The sequence below is a fragment of the Condylostylus longicornis genome, unplaced genomic scaffold, assembly GCF_029603195.1.
Source record: "Condylostylus longicornis isolate FDR11 unplaced genomic scaffold, ASM2960319v2 ptg000022l, whole genome shotgun sequence".
Lineage (NCBI taxonomy): Eukaryota > Metazoa > Arthropoda > Insecta > Diptera > Dolichopodidae > Condylostylus > Condylostylus longicornis.
Window position 1 is genome coordinate 5771854 of NW_026577991.1, and position 16989 is coordinate 5788842.

The following is a 16989-nucleotide window of genomic DNA, read 5'->3' on the forward strand; positions in this document are numbered from 1 at the left end:
TTGAAATATTTATTTCTTTAACACTTTACGATATCAAAAGATGTTTACGAAATAATTTCAATTGCCTTAACTTGTAATTATGTGTAATTTATAGAATTCATATACATATATGTAGATATAATATACGTGCATATATGTGACACATAAGACTTTGATTACATTCATACATTTAATTGCTACATTACAGTTAATTTAACAGCCAATTTATTATACATAAGTATATAATTTTTTTTTAATCTTTTGCATAGATAGATAACGCTATGGTTACTTAAATTTCATCTTAACTTCACTATATTACCCACATTATAGTGTGCTCAGATATACATACATATATCTATATATGCATATGCGTACTCATATTAGAAATCTGAAAATATAAAAATGTATAACGATTTTAGTAATAAACTGACGAATATAGGATAACAATGATATTGAATTTCTTTCTGTCTTTTTAACACAGAACATAATATAAATTTAAAGAAAATTAAAAAAAGAATTTAATTTAATATTAAAATTAAATTTATAGTGTTAGAAAAGATAATAATAACCGTTCAATATAAAATGTACATTGTTCATTTATCAAAATTTATTCTTTGCTCAGAATAATTCGTACTTCATTCGTTTCACAATATATGTCTATTAATTTAAGAACCTCCGATTGATAGATTTTAAAACAGTTTACAGAACAGATTGCATATTATACATATTTTATGAAAAACTGCTAGTATTATGCATTAAATGTAAAATAAACAATACTGTTACGTACATTAAAATTTCAAAGTTATAATATTTACTTGAATAAATTTAAGTGAATTAAATTGTAAATATGAAAACTCTTAAACTTATAAGTTTTTCATTAATACGTACAACATTTGAACTTTTATTTTATTTTTATTAAAATTATTTGCATATTATATTCAATAAATTAAATTATTCTTTTCATTTGTAATTACATGTATTAAATTATCATTGGATACAGTATCATAAAACATTTCCAAGAAATTATTTAAAAATTTTAAAATTTCTTTAACAATAGAAAAAAAAATGCACAAAACAAAAAAAAAACAGGAACAAAAAGAAAACAATGTAAAACCTTTATAACATTTTTTATATGCACAATAATTTAAAAAAAGAAAAATAAATGCTTAAACTTTAACAAAATAAGCACAATAACATGACTCAACTACCTCATAACATCATAATACCATTGATAAAAGCAAAAAAGCAAAAAAAAAAAAAAGAGTGTCGTATTAAGCAAGAAATTATTTTTTTTATTTTTATTTTATTTTACAAAGTAAAGAAAGAAATTTAAATATGTAAAGTATAAGATCTATTTTAAGAAAAAATAAGCATAGCAATATAGCCTACAAATGCAAAACCACACAAATAGTTTTCATATAACTTTATATATAATATAATTTTATATACTATAATAAATAGCTCCTATATTCATTTTATTTTATATAAAAAGAAAGAAATTCAATAAACATCATACACCCATTTCTATTTAGTATAGTATTATTTTAGATATTGTTAATCAAAATCTTGTTAAAACTTTCAACTATGCACTTAATTTGCATTTTCTTGATGACCGGTATTTGCATAAATGATCATTTATTTCAATTCTACTTGTATAATAATATTTATGAACAAATCATAGTATGTATAGCAAAATTTAAATAAAAAATTCAATGAAATTTAGAAAAATTTTTGTGAATTTTAGAATATTTGTAAATATAAGGAGTTGGTACCTACCGAAACAAAATGCTAAATGACTTCCCCCTAGTATACTTTTCAACTATTTACTTATCTAATTAGCATATTATACATTATATTCGTAATACGACTATGGGAACTAAATAGAAATTAATCAAAATAATAATATAAAAACCAATATTTTCTAAAACAAAAAAAAAAGAAATTTAATCAAATTTATGGCAGTAATTCCAATGCGATACGCAATGCAACATAATATTTTTTTAATTTCTCCAATAACATTAACACTATTATTTCATACAAATAATATTATAATTTTCTCAAGAGTTTGAAATTATTTGATGAACAAGAAAAAAAAAAAGTAAATTGCGGTTAAAAATTTTCAATTATTTTTCATATTCAATGTTGTTCAATAATATTTTATATTATGTGAATGCATAATATTAAAGTTTTACATATTATGCAAAACTGTAAGTTCATACTTTATTACAATATCATATAAAATATTTTAAAAAAATATTTTTTCTTCAACTTTTTATCATCGCGTTCTTCACAGCAAGAAAAGAATCAAAAATAGATATGTACATAATACTAAATTTATTTTTCAATTATCTAGTTTATACTTAATAAACATAAAAATGATACTAAATATCTAACAAAATTTAGTCAATAATGCTGTTGAAGTATTCATAAGTTTTCTTCTATTAATATTATATTTAAATTTTTGTTTTTCTATGGAATTGGTGTCTTACATTTAGGTTAGCCATAAGAAATTTGAAATATTTTAATTTTGTAATATAAAAAAAAAAATTGTAAATGGAAAAACATCTAGAAATCATACTAAAATTAACACTTATAAAATGTATTACTAAGAAACTCTTCATTTTTATTCATTATATTTATTATAAATTTATTGAGCACAAATTCATATTATATGTATATTCAAAAAACAGCATTCAAATATTCTCCAATCTTTATTTAATTTTAATATAATGCTTTTATGTTTAATTAAATAAAATGTAATTTTTCTTTTATAAATACATGCATACATCATGTGTGATTCTTTGTTTTATAAATTGTCATAAAATTCTAATTTTAAAACATATATGTACATACATTATGTTGGTACTACACTAAACCATTTTGTCTTTACAATAATATACAATATTAATATTTTAAAATAAGTGTATAATATATATATATATATATATATAAATTCTTTGATATTATGGAATATTGGTCTCACAAAAAAGTTCAAAAAATTAATTTTTTCTAAGAAGATTTTGTAAAATTTTGGAATTTTTTCCTTTGACTTCGATTTTCAACCTAAAATTAAATAAAAATTATCTTATTAGTCCATTATTAATACTTAATTAAATATATTTATTAATTTTGAACTTACAGCAAGCCTATCACCAAATAACATTTTAGCTTTATCTTCTTCTTGTGGTGATTCTCTATCTCCTATTGCTAATATTGGTGGTTTTCTTTTTATTTGTAATTTTTGTTTAATTGCTTGCTTAACAATAACACTTCGACCAACAGACTTCATAGCCATTAATAAATCTAACCACGTCCAAGTAACATTATGGTATTCTAAAGTTGGAATCACTAATGAAAAATCAGTAATGTCTTCTAAATTTTTTTCTTTATTTCCCTTATAGCTAACACGAACTGGAACTTCTGGTATTTTGATATATATAAATAACTTGTTTTTTTCGGCTCTCTCTTTCATTTTTTCTACGTCATCATGAAATTTGACGTAGAATGCGGATTCTTTGGAACTTTTCTTTGGTTTGGATTTTTTACTACTACTACTGGCTATCGATCTTTGTGATGTTGATGTTGTTGATGCTGCATCATCAACATCAGCATCTGTTTCAGTTTCTGAAGCATCCCGATCAGGGAAACAAAATTTCATCATTGTATTGTAAAATTTTTTTGTTATTGCTATAGTTATCGGTGCAACATTAATTTCAAAATGCTCTTTGACAGAAATGCCACCAACGGGAGGCTTTTCTCTACAAAATACACGTAATACTCTTTTATGAGCATCAACAGGCATATCTTTTTGAATTTCAGTTGGGTATATCACCTCCCTGTAAATTTCCCTCGGTATTAAATTATTCATCCTAATATTACCTAATTCTAACAAGTGCTCAACAGAATCATCACTTTTGGACTTCTTCGTGTATAAGAAATCACTTAATACTAAATCTGCTATACCAATTTGACCATCGGTTTCAGTAAGTCTCCACTGAGCACGTTTAAAACAAATTTCATTAGCTCGAACAATTGTTACAGGTTTATCAGTTCTCACGTTAGTAATTTTACTCATTGCAGATAACTGCGTTTCCTTGTAACAAATTAATTTCATATCAAGCTCTTCTCCTTGAATATTCAGTTCTTCTTTGGAATCTCGGATCATATCCTGAATTCTTTCGAACTCTTTCAATAGCTCTTCAGTGTCGCCCTCTTCCTGTCTAGCTTTACTTACGAAATATAAATCTTTTTCATAAGCTCTTATTTTCATAGCTAAACTACGTATTTGTGTTTGTAAATGTTGAATTGGTCGTTTCTGATCTTCACTACTGTATAATTGGAGTTGAAATCTCATTCTTGCCAATTTCTCCAAAGCTTGTTTTCGTTGCGGTTCAACATAAAGCATTAAATTGTTTACTATATCTAATATCATTGCGTACTGAAGAGAATTAGTACACACATCCAAATCATGATGCATCAATGTGAATGCATCAACTGGATCATCTTGTTTTTCCCATGGACTGAGAGTCTCTTCAGAAGGTGGTGGTGGAACCTCTGTTATTGTATTAGGATCTATTGTATCACCATAGCTTACATAAAAAAATTCACATTTGCATCGCGATACAATTCTTTGCAACTGTACTGGTTGAACTTCGCCAGGTGCGACACCGGAAGATACTCCAACAGTCTCCGAAACAACTCCGCCAACACTCTGTCCGCTACCGACCAAGTGAGGAAGATCTGGTAAGTCGTTTATCACAGTTGCATCTTTATCTTTTTCTTGAATATTATCTACAGTTAACCACATGATTTTTTCATCCAAAAATGCATCACTCTCTCCAGCAGAGACTGTAGCATAATACTGCATGCATTCTAGCGAGCCTTTCCAGGTTGTTTTTGATATTAAGCTTCGATCTCTCCAAACAGGTCTATGGACGCGTTGTAAAATTTCTGCTTTCGCTGCACTTAAAATTACGTAACCTGAAGTTTCACAGCCTTTTAATAGAACTTGAGAATTAACTAATGATATACTCCAGTTTTCATGTATAACATCATTTGCATTGCAAGCTTGTAAACCTTGTAAATGTAGTTCTCTAATCTGAGTATTATCATTATCGTCACTGTAAACATTAAATTTATGATCTGCTTCAGCAATAAGTTGTTGCAACATTGCTGTTGCATGATTAGTATGTTGTGATTTTTTAATAGTGCCGGAGCTGTTAGAAGTCGTTCCAGAACTTGTTGATGGGAAAATGGACGAAACAGTTTCGGAACCAGCTGAGGTTAAAGAATTTGAACTATCATTGCGACGATTTTTCAATAAATTTGAGCCACCTTCTTTACGAAACCCTTTCAAAGCCTCTGTACCTAAATTGTTCTTTAATTTTTGATTCTTCATGAAAGAATCAAACAGAGCAAATGCTACATCACGATTACTTTTTGTCCAAGCACCTTTTAAATCATAAACTACAAGCTTATGGGTAGGTTGCGATTTACGATTGTTTCCTTCTTCACTACTTCCAGCTTGCAGATGAGTTTCGCGACCGTATGAAACTTTGTCCAAACTCAAAAAATAAAAGCGAACAATTTTACAATTATCTGATTGAGTTAAGCTTTCTGCACTGCTATCAAATTTTTCATTAAGTACGCTTTTCAACCATATTTCGGCATCATTAAGTTCGCAATTCATGTAAATTGTTGACCAATCTGCTCTAGGTCTATGCACAAGACCATCGTCTATTGGTGACAATGTTAAAATATGTTCCGAACTGAATGAAACCCTACCTCCATTTAACTGAAACCCTCTATGTAGTGCATGTGACATCCAATACAGTATTTGAAATTTATGCAAGCTCATTTGTAAATTCGCCTTTTTATAATGCCTGCTTAGTTGCTTTTTCCTTGGACGAATGTTGTTAAATACAGGACCTCTTCTAGTAGGTCGCGTAACGCCAGACAATATAAGTTTTAAACTTTCAAACCATCGCAACGTGCTACCATACAAAACAAGGCTTGGAATGTCAACGTCAATTTCATCTCCTGGAACGTTTTTGGTTTCGAAAGAAATCCAAATATTTAAATTCTGTGACCGAAAAGCTCTAAACGAGTCATGGACTTGATTACTTGAATATTCTGGTAATTTATCTGGGGCACAAGGAATTACAGCGTGATGATCGTTTGGATTAGCTAAGCAAACCCAATTCAGCTTGAAGCTCAATTTTAACTGAGGAAAATGAAGTAATCTGCAATCATCGTATCTTGATGCAGTTCTAACAGTAATATTTAACTGGCCCTTAAAAATAATTTTTGCATTTTGCCACATTATTCCTACATTATTCCAAGTTAATTCCATTTCTTCTGTTGTATTATATGGATCTAAAGACGCATGTAATAACACTGTAAATTGTTTTGCCAACATGGTAACACGTCCATGAAACATTAAACGCATCTTATCCCAAAAAGGCAACACAGGACTCGGATCTCGTGAAGGAGCTTGTATTTTTTCAAAGCTTAAGTTACATTGCGCCATAACTGGCTCCCAACAAGGACCAAAAGCGTATATGAATGAATCCACTTCACATTCAAAGTCGTGATAAAATTTCAACGCTGTCATTCCCCTTTGAATCATATCACTACCAAATGGGTGCCCAATATCTACAAGAATGTCACGACGTGCCCGTTTTGGTGCTGCCTGCTCTGCACCAACTAAATTACCCTGTAATCTCATCATTTTAACCTGGAACATTGGTTGTGGAAAATCTCTGCAATAAAAAAAAATTTTGTGATTCAAGGAACATTTTTAATTCATTCATAGAATACCTCAACATGAATTTCCATTCAGTACAACTAACATTTATATAGCGGCACCACAGAGTTACGAAATCCAACCCTTCCTCAGGCCAAGGACTGTCTGAATCTATTTCTCTCATTATTCGAATAACATTTTCCTTACCATGAATTGAAGGATCTGCCATTGCTAAAATTTCTAAATCTGTCATAATCCAGGCAAAAAGTCTTGTACGAACTGGTCCACTTTGTTTAATTTTTTTTGATCGTTGTATATAAATTTCAGAATTTTTCACCAAAAAACTTTTATAGAGGTTATCCATCGCACCAGCAGGCAGTAGTAATCGATCTGAATATTTTTCTGCAAGTTTTTTCCTAAATATTTTTTCGCGTTTCAATCCTTCTAAGTACTCATCAACTAATAAAACATAATTATCACGAAGTTTTACTTCAAACGGATCATCACTCATTTCTAAAAGAAACTCTTTAATCTGCAATAAGAAAGAAAATATTTTAAAATTTACGTCTTGCACTATAAAATTTTACTAGCCTGAATTATTAAATCGCTTGGTAAGGGAGAGTCCACGGTAAACTCCTTTTTCTTGTAATTATGAATAAGTTTCAACCATTTAAATAGCGATACAAATTCATTTTGAACAGCATCTGAGAAATCATGATCGTAAGGAAAAATTGCTTTAAATCCCTCAATAGTCCACACCCAAACTTTGTTTGATAATAAAGTTAAACATTCAGAATTTTGTCTTTCAACAGTCAACATATCCAGTCTTGGAAAAGTTTGAACATCTACATCTTTAAATGTAAATATGTGTTGGTCATCAATTTTGATGAAAACGTTCTCGATTGACACCAAAAATCTATCGTTTCTCCTAATAAATAAATTTTCGAAATACCACTGCATGGAATGCCTCTCTGACATTTTTATTTCAAATAAGGTGTTTCGCTCTGCTGATAACTCAATGGAAAGCTTTTCAGATGAATTAATTTCTTTCGGAGGTAATGTAGGCTTTTCACTAATACTGAAAAGTCCAGTCTCTATCTTAAATTCTTGAATATCCTGATACAAAGTGTATATATGCATATGTAAATTCGAGTTCCAAAATGCTTCTGTATCGTCCAAAATATATATTGAAAGTTTCGGCGAATTAGTTACCGTCGAAAACTTTTCATATTCTAAACGGATTATTTTGAAATTGCAAAAAATGTCAGTAAAATCACTAACGCTCATTGAATCTGCTGTTAACGACCTCATAATTGCCATTTGAAGTCGCTCTAATTTTATAACAGAAATTTGTTGTGTTCTTGTTATCGCCACTTCAGACAAACTGACTAATATACAAGCGTCATGATGATTTATAAAATAAACCGAGATTCCTAAAAGTATATTTATGATAAACCTTCAAAATAGTATATTAATATTATAATGAAACTACCTTCAATTCTTGTACTAACAATCATTCCAGAATTAACTTTAGAATCTGATTTTACAGGTATGGTCTCGGACGTCGGTGTACATATTTTGCTACCCCATCCATACTGCTTTATGCATTGCAATGTTTTAACTACAAATTCTGCCAAAAATATGCTATACTCAGCCCGAACATTATGAATAGAAAAATCCAATTTCATAATATTTGCATAACTACTCAATTTTATAATGCTTAAAGCTAAAAAAAATGGACTACCACGAGAATGGTTTTTTTTTAGGTTGTTTGTGTCATTGATAGAATTTCCAAGTGACCACCATAATGTTTCAAACATCAATTCCACACTCCAATGTCGGTTATTTAAAAGTAAATTAATAAAATGATTGTTATAAGTACTACTGCGCTTTTCATCATATTGTGCCAGTATCATGCGCGAATGACTCATACTTATTCCAGCATTATGGTCGTCTAGTTTTACAAGCATGGAGATATTCCATAGCTCTGCACAAGCCTTAACGACAATCCTCTTTAACATCCATTCAAGTAATTTAGAACCACCTCCATTTGAGATTTTTTGATTTGATTTAGTTATTGTTTCAATATCTTCGAATTTTTTTTTCGAAAGAGAAAGTGGTTGACTTGGTGTTGACTTTTTGCGTGAAAGAAAATTATTATTCACCCAACCATAAATTTCACTGTGATTGTAAATTATTTGAAAAGTGCGTAATAAGAAAAAGATGTTTAAAATTTCGTTTTCCAGCTAAAATTATAAAACTTATAAGTAAATATGAAAATGTTTGAGAAAATATTGTTATATGCTTATACCTTAGCTTCTGTTGTGAATTCTTCAATAAATAAAAGTTTTTCATATTTTGTATCGATGTCTAGATGTTGAAGTGCTAAGTTAGCATACAAATTAGGTAAATGGATATTTTCAGGTAGAGAATTTGGTTTAAATTTTCCAGAAATCTGAAACAACAAATTTCATAAATATTTAATCCATATAAAACTTATAATCCTACCGTAAATAATTGCATTTTTGCGTTAAAATCATTTTGAGTATTTTCTTTCACAGCGGTTACGGTTGCAGCTTTTATTGCCACCCCAAAATTTCTTGGAATTATTGGTGCTAATTTATGATATGCATCATTACTATAACTTCTTGTTTTAGCAAATATTTGAGATTTCTGTTGCTGAACAGTAGATAACTTATTTTGCAGTTTAGCTTCACTTAAAAATTCATACATTCCTCCATATATGGTCGTCTTGGCGTTATTCAACGATAATTGCAATTTCTAAAAAGAAAAACACTTTTAAAAGTTATCACTTAAAAAAATTCCATTACCTCAACGGAAAGAGGTCCTTGAGCTATCAAAGTAGCATCTAAAGCTACATCGAAACTAATTTCAGCCAAACATGGTCTTAACTTATTCAAATTTTCTAATGACGATTGGCGACGATTTGGAGAATGAAGAAGCATTTTAGCCTAAAGGAAAAAGAGAAAAGCAAATTATTCTTTATTAAAATTTTAATTGATTATTTAATGACTAATAGAATTACCTGCGCATCAGTTAAAGATGAATTTACTAATAAAGTTTTGTCATTTTGTACTATACTGCCATCTAAATGAAGCTCTTTAGCAGTGGCATGAATAAACCAACTAGGGTCACAGTCATTATTTATTAATACAACCGATACATTATATACATGAACAGCCATAAACTTAAAACAAAATACATCAAATTATCATACATACTTCAAAATATACACATATATAATTATTTATGTACATATATATAGAAGTTAAAGTTCATACCTGAGCAAATGTTACAATACTTGGTGGTATTTTTGCTTTCCTGAAATCCGGCACCCCAGAACTAAGTTTTCTATCCGTTTCACTGAAATCCGGTAAATCATCATTAAACTTCCCCCCTGCGTCTATATCTTTATTTATACGAATATCCCGTAAATTAATTGATAGTAATTTGGTTACTTCTGAATTCAAAAAGCTGCTACTAATTGATATTTCTTCAATTTGCTATTGAATCAAAAATTAATTCAAGGTCAAGTTTGCGTTACTTTATATTATATTATGTTATATTTAATTATATGTATATATGATATGGTAGCAAGTATACATACCACAGAAAATCCATTTTTGTAAATGTTAACCTTTTTAAACGACAAGGGTAGGCTCATTCGACCAGCACGAACATTTATTTTAAATTTACGATTAAACCACCAACTTATTACTAAAGGAAAGGCCCTTGAATTAAAAAATATATATATTATTTAGGTATGATGTCATTTTATTGTTTTTTCAATTGAAATAAATTAATTATATAGAAACTAATTGATTAAATATTTACCAGGTAATACTTCCATAAAAAATTAAAACTACAACTATTAAAACAACTAGAAAACTCATAATTGTATTTATAAAAAATATTTTTTGCACTATATAATTAGAAGAATATTCACATCTTTAAAATTTTTTATTTTAATTGATAAATAATTAATTTCTTTATAGAGACCGTGATTTATTGATAAACAGTCCAACACATTTATAAATTCTGAACAGCTGTTTCAAATTTTTTTTGACGTTCACAAAATTTCGCTTTAGGTTTTCTACAGAGGTGTATAACCGATTTAAATTTTGGCACTTACATATATTCTGTGAAATAGGTTTACCATTCTAAAGTTGAAAACAGGACAAGAACGACTTTTCGCGAAGAAATATCAGAATTCCTATAGAATACAAATATTTAAAGGGGACTGCGAAAGAATCAAGTTAAACTACCTCCACGAATTTAAGCGCCTGTGGTGAAATAGTTTGAAATCCTATCACGATTCCTATTAAAATTCTCCTACTGTAGTTAACATACTGTAGGTGTGTACAAATGAAGATCTAAGAATGTTACACATGTTATTAAGTTTACATTTTGGATGAATTTTAAGTAGCCCATTCATCAAAGAGCCATATCGTTTTCATTCAGTTTAAAGTCGAATTGGGAGCAATATTCGATGTTATGTATCGAAAAATACTAAATCGATTTTTTGTATAAAAACTTACATGACAGTCCATTTTCAATAATTGTTGTGTGTATACATGCAAATATCAAAAATTGATTTACAAAAAAATAAAAATGCAGAAAATGGATCTACTGAAAAATCCAGATTTAGCGAAAAATCGGATTTTTGTCGGAAATTTACCATCTTGCACACGGGAGGAACTTTGTAGTATTTGTGTTCCGTGAGTATTTATACAAAATTACCTAAAAAATTTAATAACTTTTACTATACTTAGATATGGAAAGCCAATCGCTTCAATGGTTAAAGACAAATTCGGTTTTATTCAATTTGAGGATGAAGCTACAGCTAACAAAGCTGCAGCAGCACTTAATCATTCTTCATTCAAAGGACATAAAATTACTGTAAGGAATGCTGATAATAAGAAACAACAAAATAAAAATTTGAATAAAGGACCGGCAAATCAAACTTCAGGAAACACAATGCAAAATGCTCCTACACCTGATAAATACTATTTATTGCAAGAACAATATCATGCAACCGTAAATGTTGATTACAATGACTGTGAGATTATTGTTTTAAATAAGGAAATAACGTAAATACAAGTTTTTTTTCATTAAACATCAATAATTATGAAATTAAATTTTTAGTGATTATGCGGAGCACATAGAACAAAGACTGAAAAGAATGTATTTAAGGGTGGATATTTTATATCCAAATCCTGAAGTACCAATTGGAAAAGTTTTAGCAAATATCTCATCACGTGGATGCTTATATGCTATTGTTGTCACTGAACAAAATGTAGAACATAAGAGCATAACTGTAAATATTTTATATGGACAAGCAGCTGAACATCGAAATATGCCAATTGATGATGCAATAAATTTAATTCATTCAGATTTCAGTGAAAAATTATCTCGCGAAATTAAATTAATTCCATCTATTATGAAACCAACAATGTCATTTATGGCTCCAGCAAAAATAGTCGCCCCACCACTTAAAGAGCCTCATCCAGAATCAATGCAAACATTGTTAAATCTCTTAGCTGATAATTTACCCTTAACAGTTTTACAATATGACAGAGTTATTAAATACTTACAGGAAAGGAGAGAGCTTCAAGTAAAAACTGAAATGGGCGAACACGTAGATGCGTCGATGACAACAAATTTAAAAGCCACTGCGGAACCAGATCCGGAAATTGAATTGCAAAAGAAAATTTTAAATATATTAAATAAACCGTCTGTAACGGACAAACATGCATCAACACTTTTGTACCCAACAGTAGACTCTTTGTTGCAACATTCAGATACAATCGAATTATTAAAAGATGAAAAAGTTCAAAAAGCATTAGATTCATTAATGATAACTAGTTTAGTGGAAACAATCCAAAATCATTTCGAGTTTTAATAAAGAATTAATTAATAAAGCGCTTTTCCTTTTATTAAAACAAGCTTGTAAGTGAGTTAAATAAGAAAGCAGACAAAAAAATTAAGTTTAGAATAGTCGACATACCATGAGTAAATTTATTTCATTTTTAACCTATCTACAATTATAAAATATATTAGCAAAAATCCCGATATTACATTGTTATTGAATCAGCCAAGAATGCATGAATCCATTTAATCCATCGAATAACACTTTTTTGCTTTAAAAACTTTTCAGATCAATAATAATTTAAATATTTCAACTACGTGGAACACATTTGCATTCATTTTGTTATTTAATCTTCCCTATATCAAATAAAAAGCATTCTATTTACTTTTTTCATGTATTTGATACGAAACACTAATTTTAACTATAATTTCAATTTTAAATATATATTTTTGTTTTCCAATAAAATTTCTTAATTTTGCATTTTTATGTTATCATATAGTTCAATATGAAATAGTTTATTTCTGAAAATATTAACTTAATAATTGTCACTATCATTATCGTATGACGCGTCAAGCTCATGTTGTGCTTGCGTTGAATCATCACTGCGTTCTGAAACCGGTTCAATTTCTAATTCTTCTTCAATATGCATTAATCCAGTTGCTATACTAATGCTAGCACCAAAGTTTGCTTCGTTCGTAATATCGGCATTATTGGTTGTAACAGGATTGCTGTTATTACTACTGCCGATATTAGTTTCATTATTACTACGTGGATTATGATTTATAGAATCAAACGCATCTTTAAGCTGATTGTTTGCTCCTTTTGGATCCAAATCCGTAGCCCAGCTAAAATGCATCAATGCTTTATCAACATTTCCAAGAGTTTTATGAATTTTGCCAATTAAATAGAATACAACTGACTCTTTTGGCACGATTTGCTTTAATTCTTCTAATTCCTTAAGAGCTTCTTGATGTTTACCTAGTTGATAATATATTGAACCACGATGAAACTTGCACAGAGGATTTTTAGGGTCAACAGTAGCCGCTGTGTTCAGAGTTGCTAAAGCTTGTTCAGTTTTGTGCATGAAAAATTGCATTGCACCTATGTGAACAATAATAATAGAATTTTTTGGATTAATTTTTAAAGCGTGTCTATAATGTAATTCTGCTAATTCATAACGTTCTTGTTTTGAATAAATGGTTCCAATACCAAACCAAGCATTGTAATGTCGGGAATCTTTTGTAATTGCTGTTCTAAAGTAATTCATAGCTTTTTCTAATTCTTCAGTAATAATTAATTCATGTCCAAGCAAGGTATAACTGAAAATTAGATAAGTTTTAGTTAAATTTTTGCTAATTTTAATAAATTTTTTTTATACCTATAAACAAAATTAGGATCAACTTGTACTGCACGTTTAAAGAACTTTATTGCGGTTTCATGTTCCTTGTGTAATGAAAAACAATTTCCAGAAACACACCACGTTACAGGAGAATTCTTATCAACTGCCATTAGATCTTGCGCCAAAGCGCTAAGTGCTACATCTTTTTGAAGGTGCCATAAAACGGTACTATATATTTCCATATATTGTAAACGGTATGGTTCTTTTTCATGTATACTCTTAAAAACTTCAACAGCATTTTCATATTTACGTTGTTCGTAGTATGCTAATGCTATTTGACTTTGTACCCAGCTAGATTGATGATGTCGTTTTGGAATTTCATTGAAATTAGTAACAGCTTCCGTACAATTATACTGAGATAATTGTAAATAACTTTGTCCTATATCCCGAAGTAATGCCATCAATCCTTCTACACTTTGCTTTTTTAAATTAACAACATGCTGTGCCATTGTTTGAGCTGAGTTTAATGTATTATTTAACAAAACTTTTGAATCTACGTCGGTAGCTGAAGTTATAGTTTCAATTTTTTCGTTTACTTGTGTTGTTTGATTTTTATCTTTTTTCATGTTTGTAACAGTTGAATCTTTTTCGTTAATAAGTTCTGTAATTTTTGTTAAACGTGATTTAGTTTTCCGTGGCGGTGAACGCGGCTGAACAAATTTACTATTAATATTTGGCGATTTACTACTATTTTCCTTAACAGAATAATTATTATTACTAAATAATCGAGATGATCTTCTCACGTTTTGACTTGAGTTATTATTGGGCGTACGTGATGTTATATTTCCAGTTTGAGTAAAAACAGTTGGCTTAGTATTTGGAATAGGCGAATCCTTGCGTACTAATATACCACCTACATGTCCTTTTAATTTTTTACCTACGGGTTTTTGTTCTTGATTCATTTCTACCAATGTTTGAGGAGATTGAATATTGTTGTTTATATTGTTAATATTACTTATATTATTGTTACTGTTATTAATTGGTGTAGTCAGATTACTACCTACATTGCTACCACCAAAATAATTACTACCACTAATAGGAGTGTCAACTGGACTAATTGGCAATATTCCAAAACTTGGACTTCCTGGTGTACGCATTGATAAATATTTAAACTGTTTGCGTATTATTGGTGTGCAATTATCAGCATTAACTGTTTCTACTGGTGACGAGGAAAATAACGTATCATCTATAGAGTGCATTGGACCGATACTGATATTATTAATGTTACAAAGTCCTCCACCTATATTTCGTATATTTGTTGGTGGATTAATCGGTGTCTGTAAATTATTGTCTCCAGGAGTAGACAAAATATAATTATTACTACTTGTATTATTGATTATATCACCGGAGCTGTTAATTGTTGTCGATGTATTATTTAAAGGCATATTATTATTTACACCAACAGCAGATGTTATTAGACAAGCGTCTAACATAATAACTGAATTTGCTCCGTTATTACCAAACAAGATCATTGGGTTTGTATTGGTGTTTCCTAAAATAAAACAAAAAATCATATTTTATTTTTATATTATTTTAGAAAAAAATTTTATTACAAAAATTAAATATTACCTTGGCATGTGTTAAATATATCCGCGCTGGAAAATTGAAATATCGAATTTGGATCAACCTTTTCACCCATATTACATAAATCTGCAAATGAATGCCATAAGAAGGGATTTAATTTTAAAGCCATTTTATTTGCTTCAATAGCAATTCTTTTTCTCTCTGTTTGTAAACATATATTGGCGATCAGTTGTAAAACAAAACATGCTATTTCCCCAAATTCTTTTCCAATTTCTTCAAAATTTTTTATTTCATTGAAATTAATAGAAGAAATCGCAGCTTCAGCTTCAACTAATTTTTTTAACTGATAGGCACATTTTGCTAGTAAATATCTACATTGTGGGGAATAAGATGATTTTGTTTTTAATAACCAGTATGCTTGATGAATATTATTTGAACGAAAATAACATGTGGCTAATATAAAGATTGTTTCATCCGTTTCGACTAAAACGAAATTATAGAATATATTCAATTATCATAACATATATATTTAAAATAGAAAAATTAAAGAAATTTTGGTTTAAATATTATTATCTAAAATATTTTTAAAAAAGGTTTTATATTTTTTAGATAAGAAAAATAAAAGTGTGAAAATAAATGAATTAACAAGAAAAATTTTCATACAAAAATATTTATATATGACAAAAGAAAACATACAATTCTTAATGACTTTTCAAAGAAAATTGGAATGTAAAATCAACTGAGAACAGTAGCTCTAACGCAAAACAGGAATAAATATTAGTTAAATTTTTCTACTTACTCTCAGCACAAAGTCTTTCGGCAAGAAAAGTTGCATCTTTATAATTATAATGGTTTAAACAATGCCAAATGGCTGCCTAAAAGAAAAATATTTCAAATTAATTTCATTTTCACCCCTCCCTGTGAAAAATCGTTAAAAATTTTCTGATTGCTCCATTTAAAAAAATCAATCGAAATTTTTTACTTACCTGTACTGGTTCCTGTATTATCATTATTATAAATTTTAATTATATTTAAATAGTTTTTTTAAACTTGAAAATTCCAATTTTCAATAGAAAAAATTTCTATGGGTTCTCGATTTTCACTTTTACGAACATTACAAAATTCATGAAGCAAACATATGTCGCCTTGCTAATTACAAATTAAAAAAAATGTTTAATTTCTTTGGCAATAAACTGCAAAATTTTTCTTAAATAATTTATATGATTTTTATAATAGTAAATTTATGTACAAATTAAAAAAAAATTATGCCTTCTGAAAATATTGCAGGACGCTCTTGCCATTTCAATTTACTTTTTGTCGTTTATCAAAAAAATTGACATTTCAAAATGTCATTAAATGTCTGTTTGATTAACCAAAAGTCGATAGTAATTTATGTAGTTCGATTTTTTTTAAAATCGATTGTTTTCAGTTGATGAGTCGTCAAGTGTACAG

General features: G+C 28.8%; 3 protein-coding genes across 3 annotated transcripts; 1 reads left to right on the forward strand and 2 right to left on the reverse strand.

Moving 5' to 3' along the window:
• Window positions 1-2711: 2711 nt before the first annotated feature.
• LOC129606802 (protein hobbit) lies at window positions 2712-10758 on the reverse strand. The gene is made up of 12 exons (XM_055517366.1): window positions 10580-10758; window positions 10353-10476; window positions 10027-10248; window positions 9771-9932; window positions 9556-9696; window positions 9233-9505; window positions 9036-9179; window positions 8217-8970; window positions 7316-8157; window positions 6799-7256; window positions 3119-6740; window positions 2712-3042 (listed from the first exon to the last, which is right to left on the reverse strand). Exons 1-12 carry the CDS (start codon window positions 10636-10638, stop codon window positions 2989-2991), a joined length of 6855 nt encoding a protein of 2284 aa, XP_055373341.1. The 5' UTR covers window positions 10639-10758; the 3' UTR covers window positions 2712-2988.
• A 556-nt stretch (window positions 10759-11314) lies between these two features.
• Window positions 11315-12658, forward strand: LOC129606886 (nuclear receptor coactivator 5). The gene is made up of 3 exons (XM_055517503.1): window positions 11315-11463; window positions 11518-11835; window positions 11891-12658. The coding sequence occupies exons 1-3, from the start codon at window positions 11357-11359 to the stop codon at window positions 12645-12647; spliced, it is 1182 nt and encodes a 393-aa protein (XP_055373478.1). The 5' UTR covers window positions 11315-11356; the 3' UTR covers window positions 12648-12658.
• Window positions 12659-12734: 76 nt separating this feature from the next.
• On the reverse strand, window positions 12735-16818 carry LOC129606762 (cell division cycle protein 27 homolog). The gene is made up of 6 exons (XM_055517287.1): window positions 16787-16818; window positions 16524-16686; window positions 16337-16412; window positions 15583-16020; window positions 13993-15505; window positions 12735-13933 (listed from the first exon to the last, which is right to left on the reverse strand). The coding sequence occupies exons 2-6, from the start codon at window positions 16545-16547 to the stop codon at window positions 13150-13152; spliced, it is 2835 nt and encodes a 944-aa protein (XP_055373262.1). The 5' UTR covers window positions 16548-16686; window positions 16787-16818; the 3' UTR covers window positions 12735-13149.
• Window positions 16819-16989: the final 171 nt, after the last annotated feature.

Bases quoted from the DNA above. Each gene is read 5' to 3' on its own strand.
- LOC129606802 (XM_055517366.1), bottom strand. From the start codon at position 10,638: ATGAGTTTTCTAGTTGTTTTAATAGTTGTAGTTTTAATTTTTTATGGA. The intron at 9,697-9,770 runs GTAATTCTATTA...TTTTTCCTTTAG, and splicing joins CATCTTTAACTGATGCGCAG to GCTAAAATGCTTCTTCATTC. The intron at 7,257-7,315 runs GCTAGTAAAATT...TTCTTATTGCAG, and splicing joins CAAGCGATTTAATAATTCAG to ATTAAAGAGTTTCTTTTAGA.
- LOC129606886 (XM_055517503.1), top strand. From the start codon at position 11,357: ATGCAGAAAATGGATCTACTGAAAAATCCAGATTTAGCGAAAAATCGG. The intron at 11,464-11,517 runs GTGAGTATTTAT...TACTATACTTAG, and splicing joins CTTTGTAGTATTTGTGTTCC to ATATGGAAAGCCAATCGCTT. The intron at 11,836-11,890 runs GTAAATACAAGT...TTAAATTTTTAG, and splicing joins GTTTTAAATAAGGAAATAAC to TGATTATGCGGAGCACATAG.
- LOC129606762 (XM_055517287.1), bottom strand. From the start codon at position 16,547: ATGATAATACAGGAACCAGTACAG. The intron at 16,021-16,336 runs GTAAGTAGAAAA...ATTTCGTTTTAG, and splicing joins CGAAAGACTTTGTGCTGAGA to TCGAAACGGATGAAACAATC. The intron at 15,506-15,582 runs GTAATATTTAAT...GTTTTATTTTAG, and splicing joins TATATTTAACACATGCCAAG to GAAACACCAATACAAACCCA.